General features: G+C 36.4%; 3 protein-coding genes across 4 annotated transcripts in view; all 3 read right to left on the bottom strand.

Moving 5' to 3' along the window:
• Window positions 1-2,071: 2,071 nt before the first annotated feature.
• On the bottom strand, window positions 2,072-9,263 carry tgfb5 (transforming growth factor, beta 5). The gene is made up of 7 exons (XM_077247402.1): window positions 7,359-9,263; window positions 5,885-6,048; window positions 5,545-5,677; window positions 5,325-5,435; window positions 4,837-5,014; window positions 3,144-3,294; window positions 2,072-2,903 (listed from the first exon to the last, which is right to left on the bottom strand). Exons 1-7 carry the CDS (start codon window positions 7,702-7,704, stop codon window positions 2,745-2,747), a joined length of 1,242 nt encoding a protein of 413 aa, XP_077103517.1. The 5' UTR covers window positions 7,705-9,263; the 3' UTR covers window positions 2,072-2,744.
• A 2,948-nt stretch (window positions 9,264-12,211) lies between these two features.
• Window positions 12,212-14,220, bottom strand: trmt112 (tRNA methyltransferase activator subunit 11-2). The gene is made up of 4 exons (XM_077247401.1): window positions 14,009-14,220; window positions 13,385-13,486; window positions 13,141-13,233; window positions 12,212-12,615 (listed from the first exon to the last, which is right to left on the bottom strand). Exons 1-4 carry the CDS (start codon window positions 14,081-14,083, stop codon window positions 12,517-12,519), a joined length of 369 nt encoding a protein of 122 aa, XP_077103516.1. The 5' UTR covers window positions 14,084-14,220; the 3' UTR covers window positions 12,212-12,516.
• A 626-nt stretch (window positions 14,221-14,846) lies between these two features.
• Window positions 14,847-23,584, bottom strand: part of atg2a (autophagy related 2A) — a 36,662-nt gene continuing 27,924 nt past the window's right edge. For both annotated transcript variants that reach the window (XM_077247384.1, XM_077247383.1), the window contains exons 32-42: window positions 22,254-22,389; window positions 21,970-22,182; window positions 21,790-21,891; window positions 21,604-21,688; window positions 21,121-21,274; window positions 20,978-21,047; window positions 20,706-20,788; window positions 20,486-20,607; window positions 20,185-20,339; window positions 16,926-17,078; window positions 14,847-16,795 (exon numbers count right to left, since the gene is read on the bottom strand). In XM_077247384.1, the coding sequence (XP_077103499.1) occupies window positions 16,559-16,795; window positions 16,926-17,078; window positions 20,185-20,339; window positions 20,486-20,607; window positions 20,706-20,788; window positions 20,978-21,047; window positions 21,121-21,274; window positions 21,604-21,688; window positions 21,790-21,891; window positions 21,970-22,182; window positions 22,254-22,389 (1,510 nt within the window). In that variant the 3' untranslated portion in view covers window positions 14,847-16,558. The remainder of the gene's footprint in view (window positions 16,796-16,925; window positions 17,079-20,184; window positions 20,340-20,485; window positions 20,608-20,705; window positions 20,789-20,977; window positions 21,048-21,120; window positions 21,275-21,603; window positions 21,689-21,789; window positions 21,892-21,969; window positions 22,183-22,253; window positions 22,390-23,584) is intronic.

Here is a 23,584-nt window from a genome sequence, read left to right as displayed (position 1 = left end):
CTTTACATTAACTTTATATATAGGAATGCAGGTGTGAAGCAACATTCGGCCTCATCTCCCAACACTATAGGGTTAGTGCCCTATATAAACAAAACTATAAATAAGTTATTTTTATATTCATGTATGCATTCACAAGTAATTTAGTAACTGCTGTAGTGGAGGTTACAATTTAGCATTTATTTTTATAATTATTAGGGCATTGTGAAATATTTGTAATGCAGTAAAGAATTTGTTTGACATCCTCCCTATAAAAGTGTATATCATTTTGTTGAGTTTGTTGTAAGACTGACACACACACACAGACACAGAGACACACACACACACAGAGACACACACAGACACAGAGACACACACACACACAGAGACACACACAGACACAGAGACACACACACACACACACAGAGACACACACACACACACACACACACACACACACACACACACACACACACACACACACACACACACACACACACACACACACACACACACACACACACACAGACACAGAGACACACACACACACACACACAGAGACACACACAGAGACACACACACACACACACACACACACACACACACACACACACACACAATGTCTAGACTATCACATTTAGTAAATGGCTTCCTTGCACACAATTTTGTGCTGCAGTTTGCATATTTCCAAGGCAATCTTTAGTATATATGTCTTTGTGAAATTTGGATGTGCAAAGAACCAGAACTGCTCTCAGATACTGGGATGACAACTTACCTGAAAAATTAGGATAATATTAAATTAATTTATATTTATGGCCACAAACTACTTGCACATGAATATTTTTAAACTGTAGCATTTATTGAACTAATAACATTACAGGTATACTTTGAGGCTTGTATAACATTTTTACCAAAACGCAAACATTTTAGTTATAATAACCCTAATTTAGAACTGTTTCTCATTTATGAATTCTGGCAGACACTTTTATCCAAAGCGACTTAGATTGCGTTCAGGTTTGAGCTACAGGAATGTAGTTAAAACTCTTAAAAGTGTTAATCTACAGTATCAGAGAGGATTCAACCGGTGGCTGATTGTTCATTGAGCAACTGAGATCACAGTCGAGTCTAATAAGCAACTCTCACGACACATGTTCCCATTCACACCCCATGAAACCATGTGTCCCAAGCTACTCTTATACCCAGGCCGCTCTTCCCAAACCACACGGCCCTGAGACGGCTGATTGTCCCCTTTAATGCCCTAAGGTTTCATATTTGCACTCCCAAATCTGCTCTTGCGGAGAATGCTGAGTCAACATTGCGTAAGCAACAAGAACTATTTTTGTTGATTCATTATAGGGACTGTTATGTAACAATTTGCTTCTAACTCTCTCCCTTTTGCATCCCCTTTTCATTCAAGTTATAAAAGTTGTTTTCACTGAGCAAGAGAGAGGAATTCGCTTGTTTTAGAAAAACCCTGTCATTCCCTATAGATCATTCTCACTGGCCACAGATAAACATGTAAGCAAAGTTTTTCACTCAATAACAAACTTTTAACGCCATGCCAGCAGCTATAGGTTTTTAAAGGGCACCCTGAGGCTTCATAGGCAGAAAGAAAACAAACAGGCGATATATGTAGGCCAAAATTCCTTCCGACTTCCCACAGATCAGACAAAATTATATCACTCTGCATTATAGGGTGTGAAGGGGCACTACAAGATTATACAAATCAAAGCGATCACATGGTGCATTTAAAACGCATCCTGCAGGCAATTTCGCCACAGCGGGACGGCCTGCTTTTCGCCCACTGTTCTTTCTGCCATGTCACCACAAACCCTGAACCCAAGCGTTTAAATTTGGCGTTCCGTGAGTGGTCGGTGTCTGGAAATTGTTCACATCCTGTTTACGTCGGAGATTTTCTAACCTCGAACCGCATCTGGCTCGTGAGGCCACTAGTCAGATCTGCATTTTCAGCGAGTGAAGGAAAAAAAAAAAAAGAGTAGGCCACTCTCTAGGCCGTGTGATAAATAAATATAAATGGACAGCTTTGAGAAAGTTCTATAAACATGCTGAATATGAATCAAAAAGCCACAAAATATTATTATATAATCAAAATTTATTGTATTTAGCATATAAACACATATAAACATCACACACAAAAAAACTATTTACACTTGCAAATTCCAAAAATATAAACCGATCTACAGTGAACTTCATACAAAATCTAAAAAGGATACCCTGCTGGCGTATATTGTGTGCATCACTGTTGTGATACTAAGAATGCGAGGAGATACTAGTCAAAAAAGCGTATTTATCAGACTATGACCAATGCAGGAGACGGTTAATGCTGGTTGTGTTGCCTTGTTCTATTCAAGATGCTTGATGAATAATTCTATGCTATTTCTCATCTGTACAAGTTTGTAGGAATAGTTCACCCAAAAATGTAAATTCTGTATGACTTTCTTTCTTCTGTGGAACATAAAAGAAGATCATTTTAGAAATGTCTTAGAGTTTTTGTGTCTATACAATGAAAGTCAATGGGCTCCAATGTTGTTTGGTTTCCAACATTCTTCAAAATATCGTTTGTGTTCTGCAGAAGAAAGAAACGCATACACGTTTGGAACGACATGAGGGTCAGTAAATGAAGATTGAATTTTCATTTTTGGGTGGACTATCCCTTTAAGATGTGAGTTATATGTGTTTGCTCTCCTCTAAATCCCCCTGTTATTTGTCCTCCCTCTGAGATCTCTGTCTTCTCTCTCTCCACTGAATCAACGGCACTTGCAGGACCGGACCACCATGTTGGAGAGCTGTTCCACACGGGGCGTTCGGCCTAGGAAATAAACGATGGTGAGGGGCTCCAGGTCCTGGGGAACACAACACGGAGACGCTGATGCTTCTGGATTCATTTTATTATACAGAGGGAGAATCTGAAAGGAAGACAGATAGAGAAACACTGTAAATAGACACCGAAAACAACATCGAAATGCAACGTTTCAGAATGAATCTGAACTTAATGAATCTGTACTTACAGTGCACAAGTTTGTTTGTAAGTAACCTGTTTGGCATATACCTATAATCTTTTGAGATGGCACTTCTGATCCTTTTAAAATGAAACCCTTAACTGTCTTTATTTTTCTCTAAGCATTCTCAGCCTGATTAATATTTACCATGTTGTAGTGGTTGTCTGCGCTCCATAAGTAAGGACAGTTCCCCGCACAGAAATTTGCTTTGTAGCCTTTGGGTTCGTGGATCCACTTCCAGTTCAAGTCCCGGCGGAAATCAATATACAGAGACCTCAGACAGCAGCCCTGATCAGTCCTGGAGGAGGTAGAAGGATTTGTTGCAGTGCATTATGGTGTGTTAAAAGAGCAGTTTACCTAAAAAGGAAGATTTGGTCATCATTTACACTCACACTCATGTCATTCCAAACATACATGACTTTATTCCTAATGAAGAACAAATTGAATAATGCTCTGGTTGCTGTTTTTTTATACAAATACAACGACTGGGCAAAAGAAGGCAAAAAGCACCATAAAAGTAGACCTGATGACTTTTGTGCTATATTCCAAGTCTTCCGAAGTCTTGCAATAGGCTTTATGTGAGCAACAGACTAAAATTGAAGTCGTTATTCAGAAAAAAAAAATCTTTCTTCTTCTTTTGTTGTGCTCTGTAAAAGAAAGTTAGCAGTTTGAAACGACATGAGTAAATGATGACAGAATTTTCACTTTTGGGTGAACCATCCCTTTTAATAGTTGCTGTCTACTTGACTGACTCCTTCAACAAACTCTGATTTGACATAAATGTGGCTCTAATGACCATTTCTATGTTGCTTAGCACAGAGGAAGCACTCCACATAACAAACACTCATTAAAAGAGTATTTACTTCCAGAACAGATGAGATGAATCCTGCATATCAGACGTGACACTCCCTGGGCGAGTCGCTGCATGCGTTCTGTGGGTGTGTGATGCAGTACAATTTATTTTACATGCACACACATTAGGATCGATCTTATCTGGCTCTATGTGTCTCTTATTGTTTTTTTGTTTTTCAAGCAATGTTTTGTTTTCTTGCATTAACTGGGAGAAATCTATCAAAGGTTTATGCTTACCAAATATTGAATATTATGCTTAATACTGAAACCCTTCAAAGCCATTTATACTATTTTTTTAAGGAACATACTATAGAAGCTTGTTTCCGCCATGGAATAAAAAAATAAATAAAAAAGGTAATTGGAACTTTAAGAATTGTGAGAAACATAATTGTAAGAAAAAAGTCAGAATTGTGAGCTCACAATTAAAACTTTATAACTGAGTTTATATCTATGGAAGCTTGTGATATAAACTCCGTGATATAAACTCGCAGTTACGAGTTATAAAGTCAGAATTGCGTGACAAAGTCGCAATTGTGTGCTGTAATTCAGAGAAAAAAAGTCAGAGTTGCAATTTTATATCTTACAATTCTGACATTATAACTCTCAATTGTGATTAATAAAAAAAGTCAGAATTCTAATATTAAAAAGTCGCAATAATATATATTCTTTATTCTGTGGTGGAAACCAGCTTCCATATATATCTCACAATTCAGACTTTACAACTCATAATTGCGAGTTTAAATCTCACTATCCATATTTTTTCCTTGCAATTCCGAGTTTATATTTGACAATTTTGAGAAACAAAAGTCCGAATTGTGAGATAAAAAGTCGAAATTACCTTTTTTTTCTCAGTGCTAGTTTTTCATACAGTTTAGTGATCATTGTACAAAAATATCTGATTCTTAATCAGAATGAAGTATTCTATAGAGAGTAATAATAAAAAACATCTTCAAACACACACATACACACGCTTGAGCTCTCTCTGTACCGTGAGCATATGGAAGTGTCAGCTGCTGATCTCTTCTTGCGGTTCTTCTTGGTAGGGTTGTCCAGGCGGTCGGTGGGCAGCAGGGTTAGTATCAAATGTGGGGTTTTTGTGCTAAATTCAATCTGTCCTTTAGTCACACCTGGCCTTCTGTTCTGCTTTATAAGGTCGTCATCAATGCCTGGGAAGGAACCGATTAAACATGTCAATAACAACAAATGATCCCAGAGTTTTTCCTACTGTTTCACTAACGTTTGACAACCAAAAAGTATCACTTTTCATCTTCATTTTAAACAACTTTCTTTGTGATGAAAAACTTTCTTGTGCTGTGTTTCTTTGAAATAAATGCCACTTGGTTTGGATTTTTTTTTTTAATCTAATGCAAAAATATTTATACTTTTTAACTGTAACTTAAGCATTATTTCTATAACTCTGTAATTTGCATAAGACAAATAAATCAAACAAAACATTTAGATTCATAAGAAAATGACCTGCAAATCTGGCTTCCAACTCTTCACTCTTGTTAGGGACAATATTGTTTGTGGAGGGGACGAACGTACAGCAGGGACAGTGAACGCTGATCTTGAGCCCAAGATTTCTCTCTAAGAGAGAAAAAGAGATTATTTTTCCTAAAGAAGGAAATGCTTCACAACCTCCTCTGCTTCATCAAGAAGTAAATATATGTTGAAACTTCTGGATGAACTCACTGACCTCTGAACGCCATCCACTCCTTCACGGTCTCCGTGACATCGACAGAAAGCCACGCCCCCTTGGCACGAGGCTCTACCGTTCTAGAGTCGATGTACCTCTGGGACGGGGCCGTCACGTCCTCAGATTTGAGAATCTGTGGGTGTGAAGGGAAACAAACCACAAGCTTATTTGACTTACCCATTCATTCATCTACTGTTCTATTTCTTGCACTGTACATATGTATGAAAATACATCAAGCAAATGTGATGAAACAAACCTTTGCAGACGCAGTCACTACAGTACAGACTCACTGCTCATCTTTGGAACAACTCAAGGCTTTTGACTGGAAAAACCACATTACCTGGTATATTTCCACACGCTGCTCAGTGGTGCGAGCCTGTGGGTTTGGAGCTCTGAAGATGCGAAATTCTGCTTTGACCAAAGTACTGGAATTTCGCTCCACGTTGGTGACGTCGAAGCCCACTATCCTGAAGTACGCGCTCTGAGGAACCGGGTTGATTGAGTCTGTGGAACAAAAGCAGGATTCACTTTGGCCTTATTTACACTTTGTGGTCTGAGCGTGGGTTTTCAGACGGTCAACCTCAAGGAAATAAAATTTGCTTTAGTGCCAAAACAGCAGATGCAATGACTAACCCCTTTCAGCCTCTCAGAGGCCTCATTGAACTTTAGCTGACTTATTATAAGTAACAAAGCTGTACATTATAGGTACACTATTTGATAGCTGTTAGATTAAGCACATTTTATTTCCAAATGATCAGTAATGTACTTAGTGTTTTTTTGTAATTCCCATTCATTTGAATGGTGTTTCTCCTCAGATGATCATTTCTGTAACACAGCAATATGTGCTTATTAATTTTTTTTTTAAATGTTGCATTACAGTTGTATTTTTACTATAATATAAAACAATAAATAACTAGAGAGAAACCGATGATCTGTTTGATTAATATTTTATAGAGATATTCAGTTTTCTTTTTTCATGGTACAAAATTTACAAAAAGTATTCACAAGAAAAATAGCTAAATGTATTCAAACATACACGAAAATAAGTTTGTGACCATTTAGATCGCAAAACAAATTTGCTTAAATATAATGGCATAATAAATACTGTTTGTGGTGAGAGACGCACCGGTCTCGATCTCTCACGGAGGAGCGGAAGCATAAAAGGAGCGACGACAGGGGAGATCGAGAGAGGAACAGGCCTGGATTTATGTTGATGTGCTTTGTTATATGTGACAGGCTGCTGTCTTTACTTTCATTTTGTGTTTGTTTATTTTACATTTATTAAAGTCTTTGAATCTTCCCATAACATCTAACCTTTCAACATTGTTGTTATCTAATGATCATGTAGTTATTACGGAGTCAAAAAACAGAAGAAAAAAAAACAGAAATGAACAAAAGCTGAATTGGTTCTGCATATCGGTTATTGGACATAAAAATAATGTGCATCATATTTGTCATAAAAAGGGTGTATGTATGTATCTCTATCTATCTATATATAGTAATATTATTATGTTGGTAAACATTATCAAAATATTATTTTAGAGTACTGACATGAAAATAATAAAATATATGTATTGAAATTATTTTCTTACTTTTGATTTGGGGTGAAAAATAACCTAGGAATGTTCCTTGACAATGTTTCATGACATGTTCAGTCATTCTAATGAATTGTCTTCTTTAAACACAACAAAATCGGATGGCCAAACTAAATTATGCACTAGAATGAAGGTTTAACTTCACATCCAGAACCCAATGGCAATGTATTCTTAAATGGTGCATTAAAGCGCCATCTCAGATAAAACGCTTACACTCACTCGTATCTGTGCGCAGTGGCATCATATTGACCCGCTGCACCTCTTTAGCGTAATAGTCCTCCTCGCTGCTCTCCCGCTCGCACGCGCTTTCGGCCTGGCGCGCGCGCTCCTTCAGCAGCTCCTTCGTGCTGTTGTAAAGTAACATCACCTCCACCGGCACCGATGGTTGCGGTCTGGCTTCTGGGTCCGGTGGACTGCGGATGCGTAGCTTGCTCAGAATCTGTCCGCGCACCGCCTCGATCCTTTTGGATTTGTGGTCATCCAAGTTGTAGGAATGGCACGTGGAGAATCCTTCCGCAGACACGGACAGTTTGAGAACGAGCAAAGTTAGATTGATGAACCACATGGTTGATTGACAGATGAGAGGGTCGGAAGCGCTCTTCTATAACGCCCGGTCACTGGATGTCCTCGGGGAGCGCGCGCACTGAGCGCGTCTCTTGCAATGGGACAAACCCAAAGTGCGTAGGCTGCGCTGCTCGCGCGCTCTGTGTTGTTCACCAGGTGAATGAGCTCCTCTGCTGACAGATACGTGCTTTTACCTCCCCATACACTGCCTGACATATAATTTGTGTACTCGTATAATCTATTTCTGGTCAATATCAACAGAGAAGATTGCGCAGAGGACACTAGCTGAGCTCACTGTGAGAATTTAAAGCAATTTCAAGGAGGTCAGTTTTATCTTAAAAGTATTTTTTCGAGCATATATAAGGTACGTATTTCATAGGCTAACTAAAACTATTTTAGCTTTCAATTTTAATTTCAAATTAAATTACATTAAACGGACTTAAAAAATTTAGTTGAATCTTGTATAACATAGTTGAAAATTGCTTGTTTTGATGAGTTAAAACAACGCAAAAACATGCTGTCATAACTTACTGATCATAAGATTTTTTTTTTTATTTTTTTTTACAGTGTATAACCTTCTCAGGTGGCAACTATTTCTGTTTGTGAGAGTCTTTTTGGGCGCTACAGCTAGGCTTTGTGAACACTAAAATTTTTGAGAAGCCTTTTCTTCTGAAAACATGTTAAATTTAAACAGTTTAGCAGGGTTGTAAGTACTTTCTAAGACCCCCAACTGTTTGTTTTGACTTTTTTATGGTTCAAAACCTCCCAAAAACCCAAGAGATACCTCAGGTAAAGCAAATGTGAAATATTGGCCTGATTTCTGTGCATGCTGTAATGACAAGCATACTACATTTGTCCATTATTACAGACAATCCCAATTATATTAGTCTCTATGGAGTTTATAAACACAGCCTTTCCATCATGCTTCCCAGGATTTTAAGTATTTACCGGTAAGGTAATAAACAGTACAGATCCTCATGCTCGTCTGGTATCCAATGATTCAGAGAGAAACTCCAAGTGCTGTTTTGAATTCTTGTGGTTTGTCTTGGAGCTTTAGCGAGGACCGCTAGTATTTCTTTTAAAGTGACTCTCCAGCTCCTTTCCCATGATAACTATAAGAGATCAGGTCAGATTTTATTTTTCTTTTCTCACAGCCTCGAGTCAAGATGCAGATCTGCCATCCAAATGTTCAATCAAGCCCTTTAAGTTGCTTAAGGAAAATGATATTATCCCATGACAAAGACAGACTGTCTCCAGAAGCATAAAGTTGAACTGGATTTAATATAAACAAAATTAGCAAAAGCTAGTATAGGCTTGGCCTACCAGAATACATCTTTTGCGACGAATAATCCGTTTCAAAGGAGAGAGGGGGGAAAAAACGACAAAACCAGCAACAAAAACGTCAGAAGTCTGTCTTTGAAGGTGTGAACTTAACTACCCGGCTATAATTAAAAACACAACCCTCTTTGGGTTTCAGAGCTACTAAAAACATCTTTTCCACAAAACAAGTCCTTAAAGTTTGCTGGAGTTTTGAGAGGAACAAAAAAACAGAGCAGCTGTGTGTGTGTGTGTGTGAGAGAGAGAGAGAGAGAGAGAGAGAGAGAGAGAGAGAGAGAGAGAGAGAGAGAGAGAGAGAGAGAGAGAGAGAGAACTACAAGGGTGAATGACAAAATAAGATGTCTGAGATGATAAAAAGCAGAAATCTAGTTTTAATCCTTATTCTGAGTTGAACGCCTTGTAACGCCCTTGATGTTCCTGGTGAAAAATCACCGGCCTTTTAAAAAGTGCTTGTAATGCTATATTAACACCAAATATTGGATTCAATCTTTTTGTCAACTTGTTTTCTTTCAAGTAGGACTGGTTTCGTGTTTCTTTTTGGAAATGATTGATTGCCACAATGGCCTCATTGATCTGAGCTTATTCATCTCAGTTTTTGAGTGAAAAAGCATTATTTATGGATAACTTTATCTGCACTATTTATCACACTAGTGTGCTTTAATGTTTAACCAGGTAGTTTGTTTTGAAATGCTTTTTATTTAATGGAACAAAGTCACACTTGTGGTTTTCCAGGTCAGAAATTACTGGTCTACAAAAATTAGCTTGTGAATCTCTCATTATGCTATATTATAACAAAATATTGGTTCAATCTTTTTGTCAAATTGTTTTCTTTCAATTAGGACAGATTTCGCATTTCTTTTTGGAAGTGATTGATTAGGCCTCACTGACTAACAAGTGTAACAAGGTGAAAAAAAAGTACAAAAATGAACCAAAAGAATTTGGGAAATAGTTAAACCCTGTGTGAGCTATGCTGTAGGGTTTAGTCCAATGCGATAACATTAAGTAACATTTTTGGATAACATCAAAATGACCCGAACACAACATAAGGTTAAATGCGTCAAGCTCTTAGAAACATAACAAACCATTTGATTAACAACTCAAGTCAACTGGTATAAACACTGAGTAAAAGTTCTAACACTCTTTGCACATTGAATACATTTGAGGTGTACACAACTTTAACACATTTTAAGTTAAATAATATTAACTTAAATTAAAAGTTAAATAATATTTTATTATTATATTTTTGAGACATTAATTATTAGTTTTGATAATGACCTTTTTTTTTAAAGGACAAGATATGTTCAATATCTCTGTTTTATTATTTTCACGCAACAAAATGGCTTCATGCATGTTGGTTATGCCAAACTGACTTTTAGTCAAAGGTTTTTAAAACATTATTTTAAAACTGAATCACCTTCCTGTTTATTGTGTAAGAAATAGTAATGAAATATTCCAAACTTATATACAAACATTTTCATTTCCATGAATTTTAACGAGATTTTATTTTAACTAGCTATCCACACAAAAGTATCCTAATTAACTGATCCAGAAATATAAAACATGTTCTTCATAGAAAAGGGGTTTGTTATTTTTATTTATTTGTTTGAACATTTTAGATAACCATGTTAAGTATTATATTAATAATATAATAAAGTAATAATGTTTGGCAGCGTTGTAATAAAAAGTCACCAAAACAAAGCTGCAGGAGTCTATTTAACAGTTTTCCTGTGAAAAGTAATCTCAGTATTTCTCACAGACGGCATTTTCCAGATGCCTTTATTGCATAACAATGGTGACACTTTTTTGGAATCTTTCCTTTCCAAGTGTTTCCAAGCAGCAGTCAGACGTTTAACAAAAATCTTTACAAATAGTCAAATATCCACCACTGCAGGATGAAATTACAGACCAACTGTTTCTTAATTTATTTACCTTGGAAATAAGACAATGTGCTTTTATAATCCAATCTTTTCCATCATGCATTTAACAGAGCCATTTAAAAAAAGAACCTCTGGGCACATTTAAAATAGATTTACTGGATATTAATTTCACCTTCTATTTTGTTTCCTGGATAGAAATGATAGATATCCAAGGCCTCAATCTAAGCTTTCATATCCTTTCATTTTAGGTACACCCTTCCTTACTTTACTTCCACTCCCTATCTTTCTTCTCATTTTTAATTACAGTTCACCAGCTACATGATCGTTAATCTGTCAAAAACAGCTTTGTAGCTGCTCTCTCCACCTCTCCATTATGACTTTATTATAGTTTGGCCAAGAAGGCTGTAATTGAACTTCAAGTGAAGGCAGAAGGTATAAAACACCAAAAGCCTTGAGAAACGACATCAGATACCCCCTGAAAAAGACACCAGAGGGCTGGAATTTTTCATCATTCCAGATATTTTCTTGTTCAAACATGAATTCAACGTCTGATCTGATACTGAATCTGAGGAGACGTGGAATAATCTGACGCGGAGTCTCGAGCGCCATCAGGCGGCCGCGGGTGATGAAAGGCCGCTCTGGTGGTTAGTTGCGGTATTGCAATATAAGATCTAAAAATAGAGACCTCGAAAACAACTTATGCTGTTTCTTTCCTTCAACCTCCCTAAACCTAAATATAGTCCCTGCCTTGCCACGTCATCTTGCTCTCACAGAGCTTTCTGTGCGATATTAAAGTCTTTGGCACCGTTTGTTTCACGATTCACCTACAGCTGACCTAGATAATCTCAAGCAAGAGCACAGTTGATAAAACTACAGCAGTTTCATTAGGTAGCTGTTATTCCATGGTACAGAATAATATATTAATAATATTAGTATCTTCATGTTCAAAAAAAACTATGGTATTTTTTAAGACACTGATTAAATGTGAATATAAAACATAAGGCATATATAAAAACCTCACAATTTGGAGACAAATCAGCATTATTTCATCTCAATTTCCATAACTTGAAATGACAAGCAAATATTTAAACAAATATTATAATAAAATGTTTAAACTTGAATTCTCTCCCTCTCTCTCTCTCCATATATAATAAAATGTTTAAACTTGAATTCTCTCTCTCTCTCTCCATATATATATATATATATATATATATATATATAATAGAATATTAAAGATAAAAATAAAGATTATTATTATTATTAGGAGGTCGCAACAACAGGTCGTACATTTAATTAAGTGTAAAATTAAGAGTTAAGAGTAAATTAATACTCTTAATTTAACTCTCAAATTTATTTAATATTTTACAAAGCACAAATAACAGAAACGACATCATGTAAATTCTCATAGTAACCAAATTCAATGAGAAAGTAGTTAAACATGTCTGTGTAAATCAGAATAACTAGTGAATTATGGTGTTTTTCTCCCTCCTTCTTTGAAGAAAACGCCACCCCAGATATCCAGATATCTAAAAGAAACATTTGGCTCCAATAAACAGTCTAGAAGATCTTCTCTTCTGGGATGGGTGCAGCAGCTTGATCTACTCGCCTTCATCAAGTAACATGTTGGGAACCCCTTTGGAGATGGGGAACTCTCTGCCAGATTCAGGACACTGTAAACATCCCTCTATAACCTCAACCTGCGAGGAGAGAACACTGCTATTAGCACTAAATCACTAAAACAAAGTTCATTAAATCAAATATTTAATATTTATGTTAATATATATATATAAAAAATTGCCAATGAAGCCTTTTGCAATTATTTCAAATGCATCTAGTCACTCGGCACAATAATGTAGAAACAATGTGAATCAACACTACAACAACTGAAGCAGCAAACTTTGTGAATTATTGACCATGACAAAATAACAATATACTTTGTTTACTTACCTTGACATTAACATTTCTGAAAACTAGTTAACACTGCTGCATGATTGTTTCTAATACGAAGGATGGAGTGACTCAAAATTAATATTTATTTAATCAATTTCTTGATATGGAAATGGCCAAATTATATTTGTTGTAGTTTCCTGAACTATGACTTCTGCTTTTGAGAACCTCAGAAATGTGAAAATGATCCATAGGAAACTACATTATGATATTTATGACTTTCTATTCTATGAGTGTAATAAATTAGGTTCTTTCAAAAAGGCTGTTCATCTCACCTCTAGAAGAATTCTGTGAACTTTGCGCAGAAACTCCTCATCATTTTCATAGTTTGGTATGAGTGTGCTGGGCAGGTCCTGAGATTGTCCCAGCTGTTAAAAACACCCATCAGCTTAATGGTGCAATGGGACACGCACAGACAAAGATCTCATGCTTTCTAAACAGTACTTACCGTAAAGTTGTGCAAATTCACCCTTCTTAATGCATTATAATTAAATTGGTATGAATTGTATCTTCACTCACCCATTCTGCTGCCTGGATCAAGGCGCTCCACTCCAGCTTAGGGATCATCCGGCTCACAAACTGAGCATTGAACTCCAACTCATTCACTTTCACTTCGGTTGCCTTCATTCATAGCCAAGACAGAACAAGACTCAGATTTGTCATAAACTTAACCATATATATAAATTTTAATTTTGATGAATTTCTTTATTTTAACATAAAGAGGGATTTTGGTAGTGGGACATGTTTATCAGTGTGATATATCTTTATTTGGGCAGTTGACATTTCAATCATTGACAGTTGTGTGACATGCTCTAAAACTATTGTAAAAAAATGTTTTATCCATTTGATTCATTTAAACAGTTGTTACGAGGTCATAGTAATTCAGAGACATCATGTAATGTATTTATCAGATTGCAGGACTACTTCAAAAAAGCGATCAGTCAAGATTTAGATTAACGTTAGTTACCTGCAAGCTTAAAAAAAAATACATTGACATGTAAATGTAGCTTCTCTTTAACTTTGATTTTTGAGTCCGCAGAAAAAGCATTTAAGTGCTATTAAATTACTACTGCATGTTGTATTGATGTGTAAATGCCTATCTGACAAATAACCAGTAATGAAAACAATGTACGTCAATCTCACCTTGATAACAAGTGGATATCCTTTAACCACGCCTTTCACGTGCGATGTTAACATGTTATGCGTTAACAGCTTCATTTCGGCGGTATGTGGCGATATATTTCAGGACCAAAGCACGAAAGTTTGATGATTATAGAAGCGTTGAATTACAAACATAAGCATAACAACCACATGCGTTTTTCGCGATGACTGTGTGCAACCCCTAAAACAAACTCCCCGAGCAACAAAGTGCGGTGTATTTGGTTCCGCATGTGGTGTGATTTCAGAGCTGACTAGATTTTTTAAAAACACGTTTTTATGTTGAATAAAAATCGGTAATGATATGACTATATATTAGTGACTGAGTTGTTGAGTTCGAAGCACAATTACACAAACTCGTTTATCTGGTGGATCTGAAGAATTAATCCAAACTTCTTGTTCAAAACTGTTAAATTATCATGTTTGTGAATTCTGTCCTCCTAACTAAAATTAAAAATAATTTTTGTAATAGCTGTTGGGTAACAAGTAAACACAAAAAACCTACACTAGCACACTTACAGGCAGGAATCAACAGAATTATGAAGGCAGACTGTCAGGCAGGGACAAGATGTATAAAACAGTGATTTTATATCATTGTATAACAAGTTTGATTATGAATTGTATTTTATAACTGTTTTATGACTTTTTTTTTAAATAATCGGATATTTAGTGGCAGACTCCAAATAATTTTACCCCATTTTAATTTATTTACTGTGAGCCATATATGTAAAATGGAAATCTGCCCTATCAAGCTATATGAAATGATTTTTTAATCCCATTATTGCCTCTGTGTATACAACATTTACAACAGTCAATTACAATATTTTTCAAATGCACATTTTTATTCCTTTTTTTTTTGTATTAATTTGTTTACACATTGTCTTGGTACTATACAGGTAATTCTTACAGCGTATGATATAGTTGTAATTACAGAAGAAACTCACTGATAGCTATGAATCGCATAGCCGGCCAGTCAACCATCAATACACAAACATGCATGTCCTTACACACTCACCCAAACACACACTGTTTAGACACACATGAAAACACACGGCAAAAACTCACTTCCCTTACACAGTTATGCCATTAACAAAAAACAAATAAGTGAATGTAACATTACCCACACACCCTTTGTCAACCGACCAACTGCCCACCGCTTTTTCATGCATATCAAGTACATCAAATGCTCAACATCATGTTTTTACATTTCATTAGCCATTATCACAAATATGAAATAAAATATTTAAAACATGTAGGAAGGCAACTAATGAGATGAAAGCAAGCATTTTTGATTTAGGAGTAAATAAGAAGGTAAAAGGCTGAATCTGTCAAGATCACATCTGGGCATATTTCACTGCGAAAATAAAGGAAAGAAAATTCTATTTTAGAAAATAAAGTTTGCAATGTGACATTATTTTATTGACAATTTAGCACATTTCTCTTTACAATTCTCATTATTGGCATGTAAAATTGGTGTGAAAAAATAATGATATATTAAGTATTTATATATAACAAGGGTGTTTGTTGCACTGCCTTTATGCTGATTTAAAAACAGAAATGAAAATCACCATTGAAAATGAGAATCAGGAGAATTAAATGTACAATAGATGCAAATTGCCAAGAAAATAATGTCACAATGTAAGAAATTCTAAAACAGGCTTCATTTTCTTTATGTAAAATCGAATTACTAAATAAATTACATATGTTTTTTTTTTTTAGGTGAAATATGACCTGGGTTTTGTTTCCCAAAAGCATCATAAGCATAAGTAGATTGTGGAAGCAATTTTACTCACAATGCTTTTGAGAAACCCAGCCCTGGACATTTTGCAAGATTCACCAAGAAAAAAGACGAGACAACAATTCTCCATCACATTCTGAAAGAAGAGAGGATGAAGAGAAAACGAGAGTGATCATTCCCGTACAGAGACTCTGGGACTGATTGCACCACTCAAATAATCATTGCATTAGTTTAGGCTTTAAGAAAGAGTTAAACAGGACAGTTTAAAATAAGATCTTTATAAAGGCCAATGCAGTACAATTATGGCACAAAGACATCAAGATAGAGGACTAGAAGAATCACTTTCCTAGTGTTAAGTGAAAAGTATGGTAAGGCCACCTCAATGTATTTAATGAGCCTTTCACCATACCTAAATAAGAAATTCAACATTATGTTTGAAATACTTCAGAGGGAGAGTATCAATTCAATCAGATGTTAAATGCGTATTTCAGAGAGGGGAAACTTCCGGTCTTGAGCTCACAGGTACAATTACAGACTGATATGATTGCATACGTTTCAATACGACAAGAGACTGAGCTGCACTTGACGGTCTAGAGCGCTCGCTTCTGGCAAAAGTGCAAGTGGAATACATTTGCATTGCATGAAACAAAGTGTGCAACTATGTGGAAGCCACTAAAAATGGTTCAATAATCTTTTTTTTTCTCCTTTGTTTTTGCATTGATACTCACAGATGAACTCACAATCACACTTTCACATTCATACTAACAAAAATCAGACTCAAATAACGCCTGTCAATCTCATTCTTGGCCAACTTCGGTGCGCCATTTTAAGAAGTCCTCTTTCCGCGCATCTGGTTTAATTTGGTTCCGCATTCCTCCCAGTAGGTTTGAAGTGGCCTCTGAGGCAACTATAAGTGGACGGACCACAGTGGGCGGGATCTGGCGCAAAACCCCGCCCACTGCTCCAGGAAGACCTTTCTGCTCATGTCCACGAGACGCAACATCACATAGAGTCTGAGCGGTGTCAATCACACCCTGGGAAAGCAAAGACGGCATGTCAAATTGAATAAGAGGAGTTGAAATAGCCAAAAACACTTTATATTATACTTTTATTAAATGTAATAGTCGCAGAGATGAACATGTTTGTACTGATATAGGCATGTACCTCTCTGACAGTGTCATAGGCCTTGGCCACACCCTCTCTGAGGTCAGCTGGTTGAGGGGTGCGTCTGGGACGGGGAGTGGGGCGTCCCTCAGTGATGTAACGTGTCAGAGGTGGGGTTGGAGATAAGATGTCATACACGGTCTCAGCGGTTGCCTAGAAATACACAGGAAATAGGCTTCTTACAGACCTTATGCGCCAGAGAAACGAGGGCTCCGCCATCTTTAGAATATTGTCTTTGAACTTCCGTTTTTGCGGTCGCTCTGTTTATTTCTATGGCATTGCTGTCCAGGAGTAATTAGCTTTTGAAGTGGATTTACTTCATGTAAACTTAACGAAAGTTATCATGAGGATTGTAATGTTCAAAGCAGATAACTTAACAAATGTCAGTAGACAGGGAAGATTTTAAAACAAGCCGTTCATTTATAAATATGCAGGATCGTTGTAAAATACAGACCGGAAGACCAAAGACAACGAGCACAGCGCTGAAAAGGGGCGTTGCTACATAAGGTCTATACATTAGGTTAATATTATTATGCTGGTTTTTTTTAACTGTGTGGTGCGACGGATAAATATTAAATTAAAAATATCTAGCAAAAAGGTAAACGGCAAAAGAAAAGGATGAATATAAATATATACATTTTTTTAACTATAAACATGTAACAAAACAAAATATATGTGATATACAAAATGATACATATAAATATATTAGAAATAAAGATTTAGCAAAATATTTAGTAACATGGTAAACCAGCAACAAATATAATAATTAACATAAAAATACAATTATGTAATATAATAAATATAATTATAAATGTTTTACACAAATAAAAACATAAATGATATACAAATGATACATACCAATATAATAAATAATTTAATTAAAAAATATCTATAAAGAAAAAACCTGAATTCAGTGCATCTAGTAACATGGTAAATATAATATGATATACAAATGATGCACATAAATATAATATAAAATTAAATAAATGTAATTTTGAAGAATCTATCAAATAATAAAAAATAAAATAAAAAATATCTAGTAACATGGAAAACCAGCAAGTAATATTATAAAATATACATAATTAAAATATAATTAATTGTCATTTAAAATATAAAATAATTAAATATAATTAATAAAAATATATAAATATAATTTTTCAAAAAGAAAAATCTAATAAAAATATCTAGTAACATGGTAAACAGAAACATTCAACTTTCATAAAAATTATATTACATTTAGGGCTTGGAAAAGATTAATCGCGATTAATCGCATCCAAAATAAAAGTGTATGTACATAATATATGTGTGTGCACTGTGTATAATTATTTTGTATATATATATATATATATATATATATATATATATATATACACGCATGCATGTATATATTTAAGAAATATTTGCATGTATATACTGTATATATTTATTTATAATTTATATTATATATAAATATTTTATATATATATATATAAAAAAAAAAATTCTTATATGTATTAGGGGTGACCCCGAATAGTCGAAGATTCGATGCATCGATAGGAGGAGCCTGATTCGACTACCAATCTCATGGTCGAATCTTCGCAGAGGTTATAATGGTGCTCAATGTCTGATTTCACATAGAACTAACGGTTTTCTGTCAATACGTTAATATAGGAGCCTATTATAATAATGCTGTAAATACAAATGTGCAAAGGAAGAAGCTTTTAATGAATATTTTTAACGTGCGTGAATAAATCCAAACACCCCGTGACAGATTTAAGTTTCACTTTCGATCCGTGACCGAGAGAGGAGCGTTTTTGCGGCAGGGATTTAAATCTTTAAAAATGTCTGGGATAAGAAAATCTAAAGTGTGGATGCACACCAACAGAAAGGATATTGTCCAAGGCTGGATTTAGCATAAGGAAAACCATGATCGCACTTCTGCAGGCCAACGTTAACAAGTTGTTTTTTTTCTTCGGGACATTCTAAAACGCTTAATGTGAAAGAAGCTTTTAAAACGCTTAAAAGGTAGGCTACTTTTACGTGGCTTAATGTAGGCCTATGTAGTACATATCTTATTGAGAAACCATGTGCAGATGAGCAGATGAACCCAGAATATGAACGCAATGTGTAGAAAGTCACGGAAAGCGTTTTCTATAACTGTTTTCAATGGGAGGAAAATTAACGTTTAATTAAACGCATTGCGTTCATATTATGGGCTCATCTGCTTTTTTGTAGGCTATACAGTATGCTTTATTAATAAGGTGTGTATACAGAATTTGATCTTTTAATATATAACTGTCTTATGACATTAAGCCGTTAAACGTTTTTCATGTTAAGCGTTTTAGAATGTATTTTATCCGTGCTCACAATTTGAAAAAACGGACACAGAAACACAGACAGATTGAAAGACTAGATTTTCTTTCTCTCGATCAGGTAGGGTACAAACATTTCAGCCGGTTCTAATTTGATATTTGGATGCTGTGAACAGTTTTAGCTAAACTGTCAATCGAGTTTAGTGTTTAATGTTGTTTCTGCAGTTAAAAAGACAAAGTTGACAATTCTGGCTATACTTTCATTATTTTAAGAATTTCTTTATTTTAATTGTATTTATTGATCACTCAGGGTTATCTAATCTAACTATTAGTGGCTTGTGTTTTGAATATATGTTACCCTGCACTTTAGGCACTTTCTGGATCTTGTGACTTGATTCAGACTTATTTCGTTTTGTATTTTTATTTATTAGAAAGGTATATTCTGTTCTAATTTAATTCTGTAAATGAATTGTTGATTATTTTTCGGTGCATGGATCTTGCGCTCTGTACTTAGAGCCTGCTCGTACAGGCAATTTAGCCGATTTATTCTGTCTGCAGTGTGGCCTTTCTGCAGTTATTTAAGTTATTTCTTAGTTTTATTGTGTTTTTATACATTTTCTTCTATATCTTTGTGTGATGTTCTGTACATTGCGGCTTTAAAATGTTAAAGCCCCGCCCCCTCCCCAACCCCACACACAATTCGACTGTTAGTCGACTATAGGAAAGACTTGACGATTCTGATTCGACTATGAAAATCCTTAGTCGGGGACACCCCTAATATGTATACATGCATGTGTGTGTATTTATATATACAAAATAATTATACACAGTGCACACACATATATTATGTAAACACTAACTTTTATTTTGGATGCGATTAATCGTGATTAATCTTTTCCCAGCCCTAATTACATTTATATATTTATAAACAGTAGTTTGAGTATGATTGGTTATATGTGTGTATTTACCTGAATGGCCTGCACTAGTCTGTTGCTGAGCTCTAGGGCAGCAGAGGCTGTTGAGGTGCCGAATGATGCCGCCCCCCTCTGGAGACCTCGGATAATGCGTCCGTCCTTTCGATACTGCTCAATGGGCATCCAGAACAGATCACGTACACCATGGACTGCAGAGGACAGGAAACTTGATTGCATTCAATCTGAATATTCAAGGTTAATCTCATGGCCATTCAATTCCAACATCACTGGAAAAAAAAGCCAGAGCACTTGAGACGAGACAGTACTACACAGAAATAAGACATATCATACTCACAGAGCTGTACAACAGAATGCATGGGACCTACACCTCCCAGAATCCCCGGCAGCTGGTTCTTCCTGATGTCAGTAAGCCACTCATTCACTGCATACTGAATCACCTTATCAACACCCAGCAGCCTGAGACAAAACAACAACTCACTTTTCAGATCTAGATTAAAATAGTAATGCAAGCAAAAAGTAAAGACGAAGATGTGTTTGTGAACGAAAGCATTTACCCATGTCTACAGCACAATCTCTTCAGCTTCAGTTCAGAGCAGTTCAGCTGGGCCAGACCAATAAGAATGCCTGCAAATGTTCCCTATGAAACCAGAGATGATGTACATAATTATAAAAGCAGTTAAACTAAACAAACCACTGATATTATTCAGAAAAAGTGGGACAGCTTATGTTGTTGTTTTAAGGTTCAGCACTCAAACTACACAGATAAACTGGCTTTATGACCACATGAACATAAAGAATCGGTTATTTTATATAGGTGATCACCAACCTGCTCAATAACTACATGCTTTCCTTGATAGTCCAGCCAGATGGGAACTTCAGAGGTAAAACGAAACTCTCTAAAAGAGAAAGAGCGTGAACAGACATTCATTCTGATTTAGACATTTGCTACACTGGACATTGATCTTCTACCTGAAGTAGATGGGTTGGTCAGAGGAGGACGAGGAGCCAGCGGAGGAGGAACTCTGCTCACTAAAGGTTGTTTCTACAGAAGCAGCAAGATCATGGCCCAATCCAGAGGCAGGATCTGTGTCGTCTGAAGCCTTCTGAGGAGCGTCAGTCCTCACTGGCATCAGAAAATCACAAATAAAGATCACACAAATGGCAACAATACACAAATAAATGTAAAATTACACACAAAAAAACAAATGGGTGCAATTAAAATTATAAATTTAAATGCATATCAGGGATTTTATTTAAATAAAACATTTTTTTTGTTCACTGAAATAAAAATGTAAATATTAGATGACAAACTTAAACTAAAAGAAAATTAGAAATGTTGAAGCACTAAAAATTACTAACTGGAAATAAAAAAACTTAACTAAACTAAAAACTAAAACTGAAATTGAAATAAATTAAACCTAAATAGTAATATAAAAAAGGGGGCGGACTTACCCTCAGCTGCAGGGTCAACGGGTAAGTAAGGATTAACTCCTGCGGCCATGCTACTGAAAAAGTCCTTCAAGAAGAAAAGTGCATCCTGGGAAATGAAAACAAATCTGTATGTGGCTTTTACCAAACCTGACATAATACATTATTTGCTCTTTGCTGAAACTTTTTTATACAATGAGTAATGTGTACCTGGTCGATATTGAGACGCAGCGGTAACAGACTGACTCTCAGACAGCACTCCTGTCCGCCTAGACCTGATTCAGGCATCACCTGTAGCGCTTTCACTGTCAACTACAGCAGCGAGTGGGACAGGTGAGAACACAAGCACAAACAGGACCTTATTTCTTCCTATTCCTCTCTTTAACTCACCATGTTGGAGTGGGCTCTGCGCGGCATGCTCTCACTGGTGTACTGGTACAGGAACTTGTTGATTTGAGAGGAAGCCAGACGGTCTCGCACCTCAAGTTCCTGGACGATAAACACCTGTCGGGAAACAGGCTGCTCCCCAAGTCCTGGTCCTTCAGCATCCAGTCCTGCAGCAGGGGGCGTCACCACTTGGTACGTCTCATGCTGGAAACTGACCTGAAGAGAGAGAAAGAAGTTAGAAACAAGGCTTTCTGAATCTTCAAATGGCTTATTTCAGTACAATATACCTTTGTCAGTTGTATTTCCATAAGCAGTGTGTGCTGCCGCCCACTTCCTCCAACCCACCGCCAAGAGTTCTGGGGCCGTGAGGGCACTGCTGAACGAGAGGGAGACCCACGGGCTCCGGGAGCAGCTGAGCGAACCCTGAAAGACACAAACAACCTTGAGGAATTTTCTCACCTGGCTCATTTAGAGCATTTGTTTCAGCGCCTGGACTCTTAGTTCGGTTCGGCAAATATGAATACTGCAAGCACACTTGGATCCGCACTAAAACGATCAGATCGAGATCGCCTGATCAGGGAGGCCTAATCTTGGCCCGATTGTAAACGTACTCTGGAGCAGTTTGGGGATGAGAAAGCACTCAAAATTCATAATGGGAAATGCGTTAGAAGAAAAAGCAGCAGTGTCAGATTCTGTGGGTGAGCACATCAGTTATCACAGTTGAGAACCAATGAGCCTCTTCATTTTGAAATGTTGTGTAATTGCTCATCTCTGAAACAAGTTTTCCTCATAAGACTTTCATCAACACATTTTGGTACGCTTTGAAATGCTGCCTTGTGAAAGCGAACCGATTTAAGACAATGCAACACTGCGACAATTTAAATCCCTGTTTTCAATAAAAGCTAACAATTAACAGGTCTGAAAATGCTCCATGCGTTTCCATGCATTCATGAAAGGTGCTTTAATGCTGGCACTTTTGGTGCGCACCCGGGTCAGAGTTTGAATCGTTTGATGATGTGAACACTGTTTTCTGAACTTGGCTGCGAATCTGAGAACCGTACCTGAGTCCCCATAAAGTCCATTGTCTGCGGTACGGTTCATGTAAACTCTGGTATGGTTCGCTGCTGATAATGAACGCAATTGCACGAAATTGTGAACCGCTATTGATGACGTATGATTCGATGAAACAGTAGGTTTGTGTGTGTTCTCACTCACTTTCCTGACAAGCATGAATGACACACTGCAAGCAGAGAGAATGTATTTCTCATTTCTGCTCACCTTCAGCAAAAATGCGACTCCCGTAAGAACATTTGCAGTAAATTTGCGGAAGATAGACGCAATTGCTGTTATGTGTTGACGCTTTGGAAACAAAACCAAATGTTTAAAAACTAAAATATAAAAGTGAGGTGAGCAACACTAGTATGCATTCTGCCACCTTCTCCTGCATCATTGCCAAGCAACTGGGGTAAACAGCTGCTGCTTTGATGACGCAAAAGTACCGTGGTTCAAAATCAAACAATACAGTGTGAACACAATCCAGCGGGAGGGGGGAGCAATCGAACACAGGTTCGGACCAGCTAATCAAACCAAGCACCCAAAAATTCTCTCTTCTCAGACC

Source organism: Siphateles boraxobius, unplaced genomic scaffold, assembly GCF_051911475.1.
Source record: "Siphateles boraxobius isolate OS27281-9 unplaced genomic scaffold, OSU_SipBor_1 3, whole genome shotgun sequence".
Taxonomy (NCBI): domain Eukaryota; kingdom Metazoa; phylum Chordata; class Actinopteri; order Cypriniformes; family Leuciscidae; genus Siphateles; species Siphateles boraxobius.
The sequence above is the reverse complement of the archived record's forward strand: the minus strand, read 5'-3'. Positions and strand labels throughout refer to the sequence as shown.

Bases quoted from the DNA above. Each gene is read 5' to 3' on its own strand.
- trmt112 (XM_077247401.1), bottom strand. From the start codon at position 14,083: ATGAAGCTGTTAACGCATAACATGTTAACATCGCACGTGAAAGGCGTG. The intron at 13,487-14,008 runs GTGAGATTGACG...CTATGAATGAAG, and splicing joins GATATCCACTTGTTATCAAG to GCAACCGAAGTGAAAGTGAA. The intron at 12,616-13,140 runs GTGAGATGAACA...CTCTCCTCGCAG, and splicing joins TTCACAGAATTCTTCTAGAG to GTTGAGGTTATAGAGGGATG.
- tgfb5 (XM_077247402.1), bottom strand. From the start codon at position 7,704: ATGTGGTTCATCAATCTAACTTTGCTCGTTCTCAAACTGTCCGTGTCT. The intron at 3,295-4,836 runs GTACAGAGAGAG...TACCTCCTCCAG, and splicing joins GACACTTCCATATGCTCACG to GACTGATCAGGGCTGCTGTC. The intron at 2,904-3,143 runs GTAAATATTAAT...TCTTCCTTTCAG, and splicing joins CAGACAACCACTACAACATG to ATTCTCCCTCTGTATAATAA.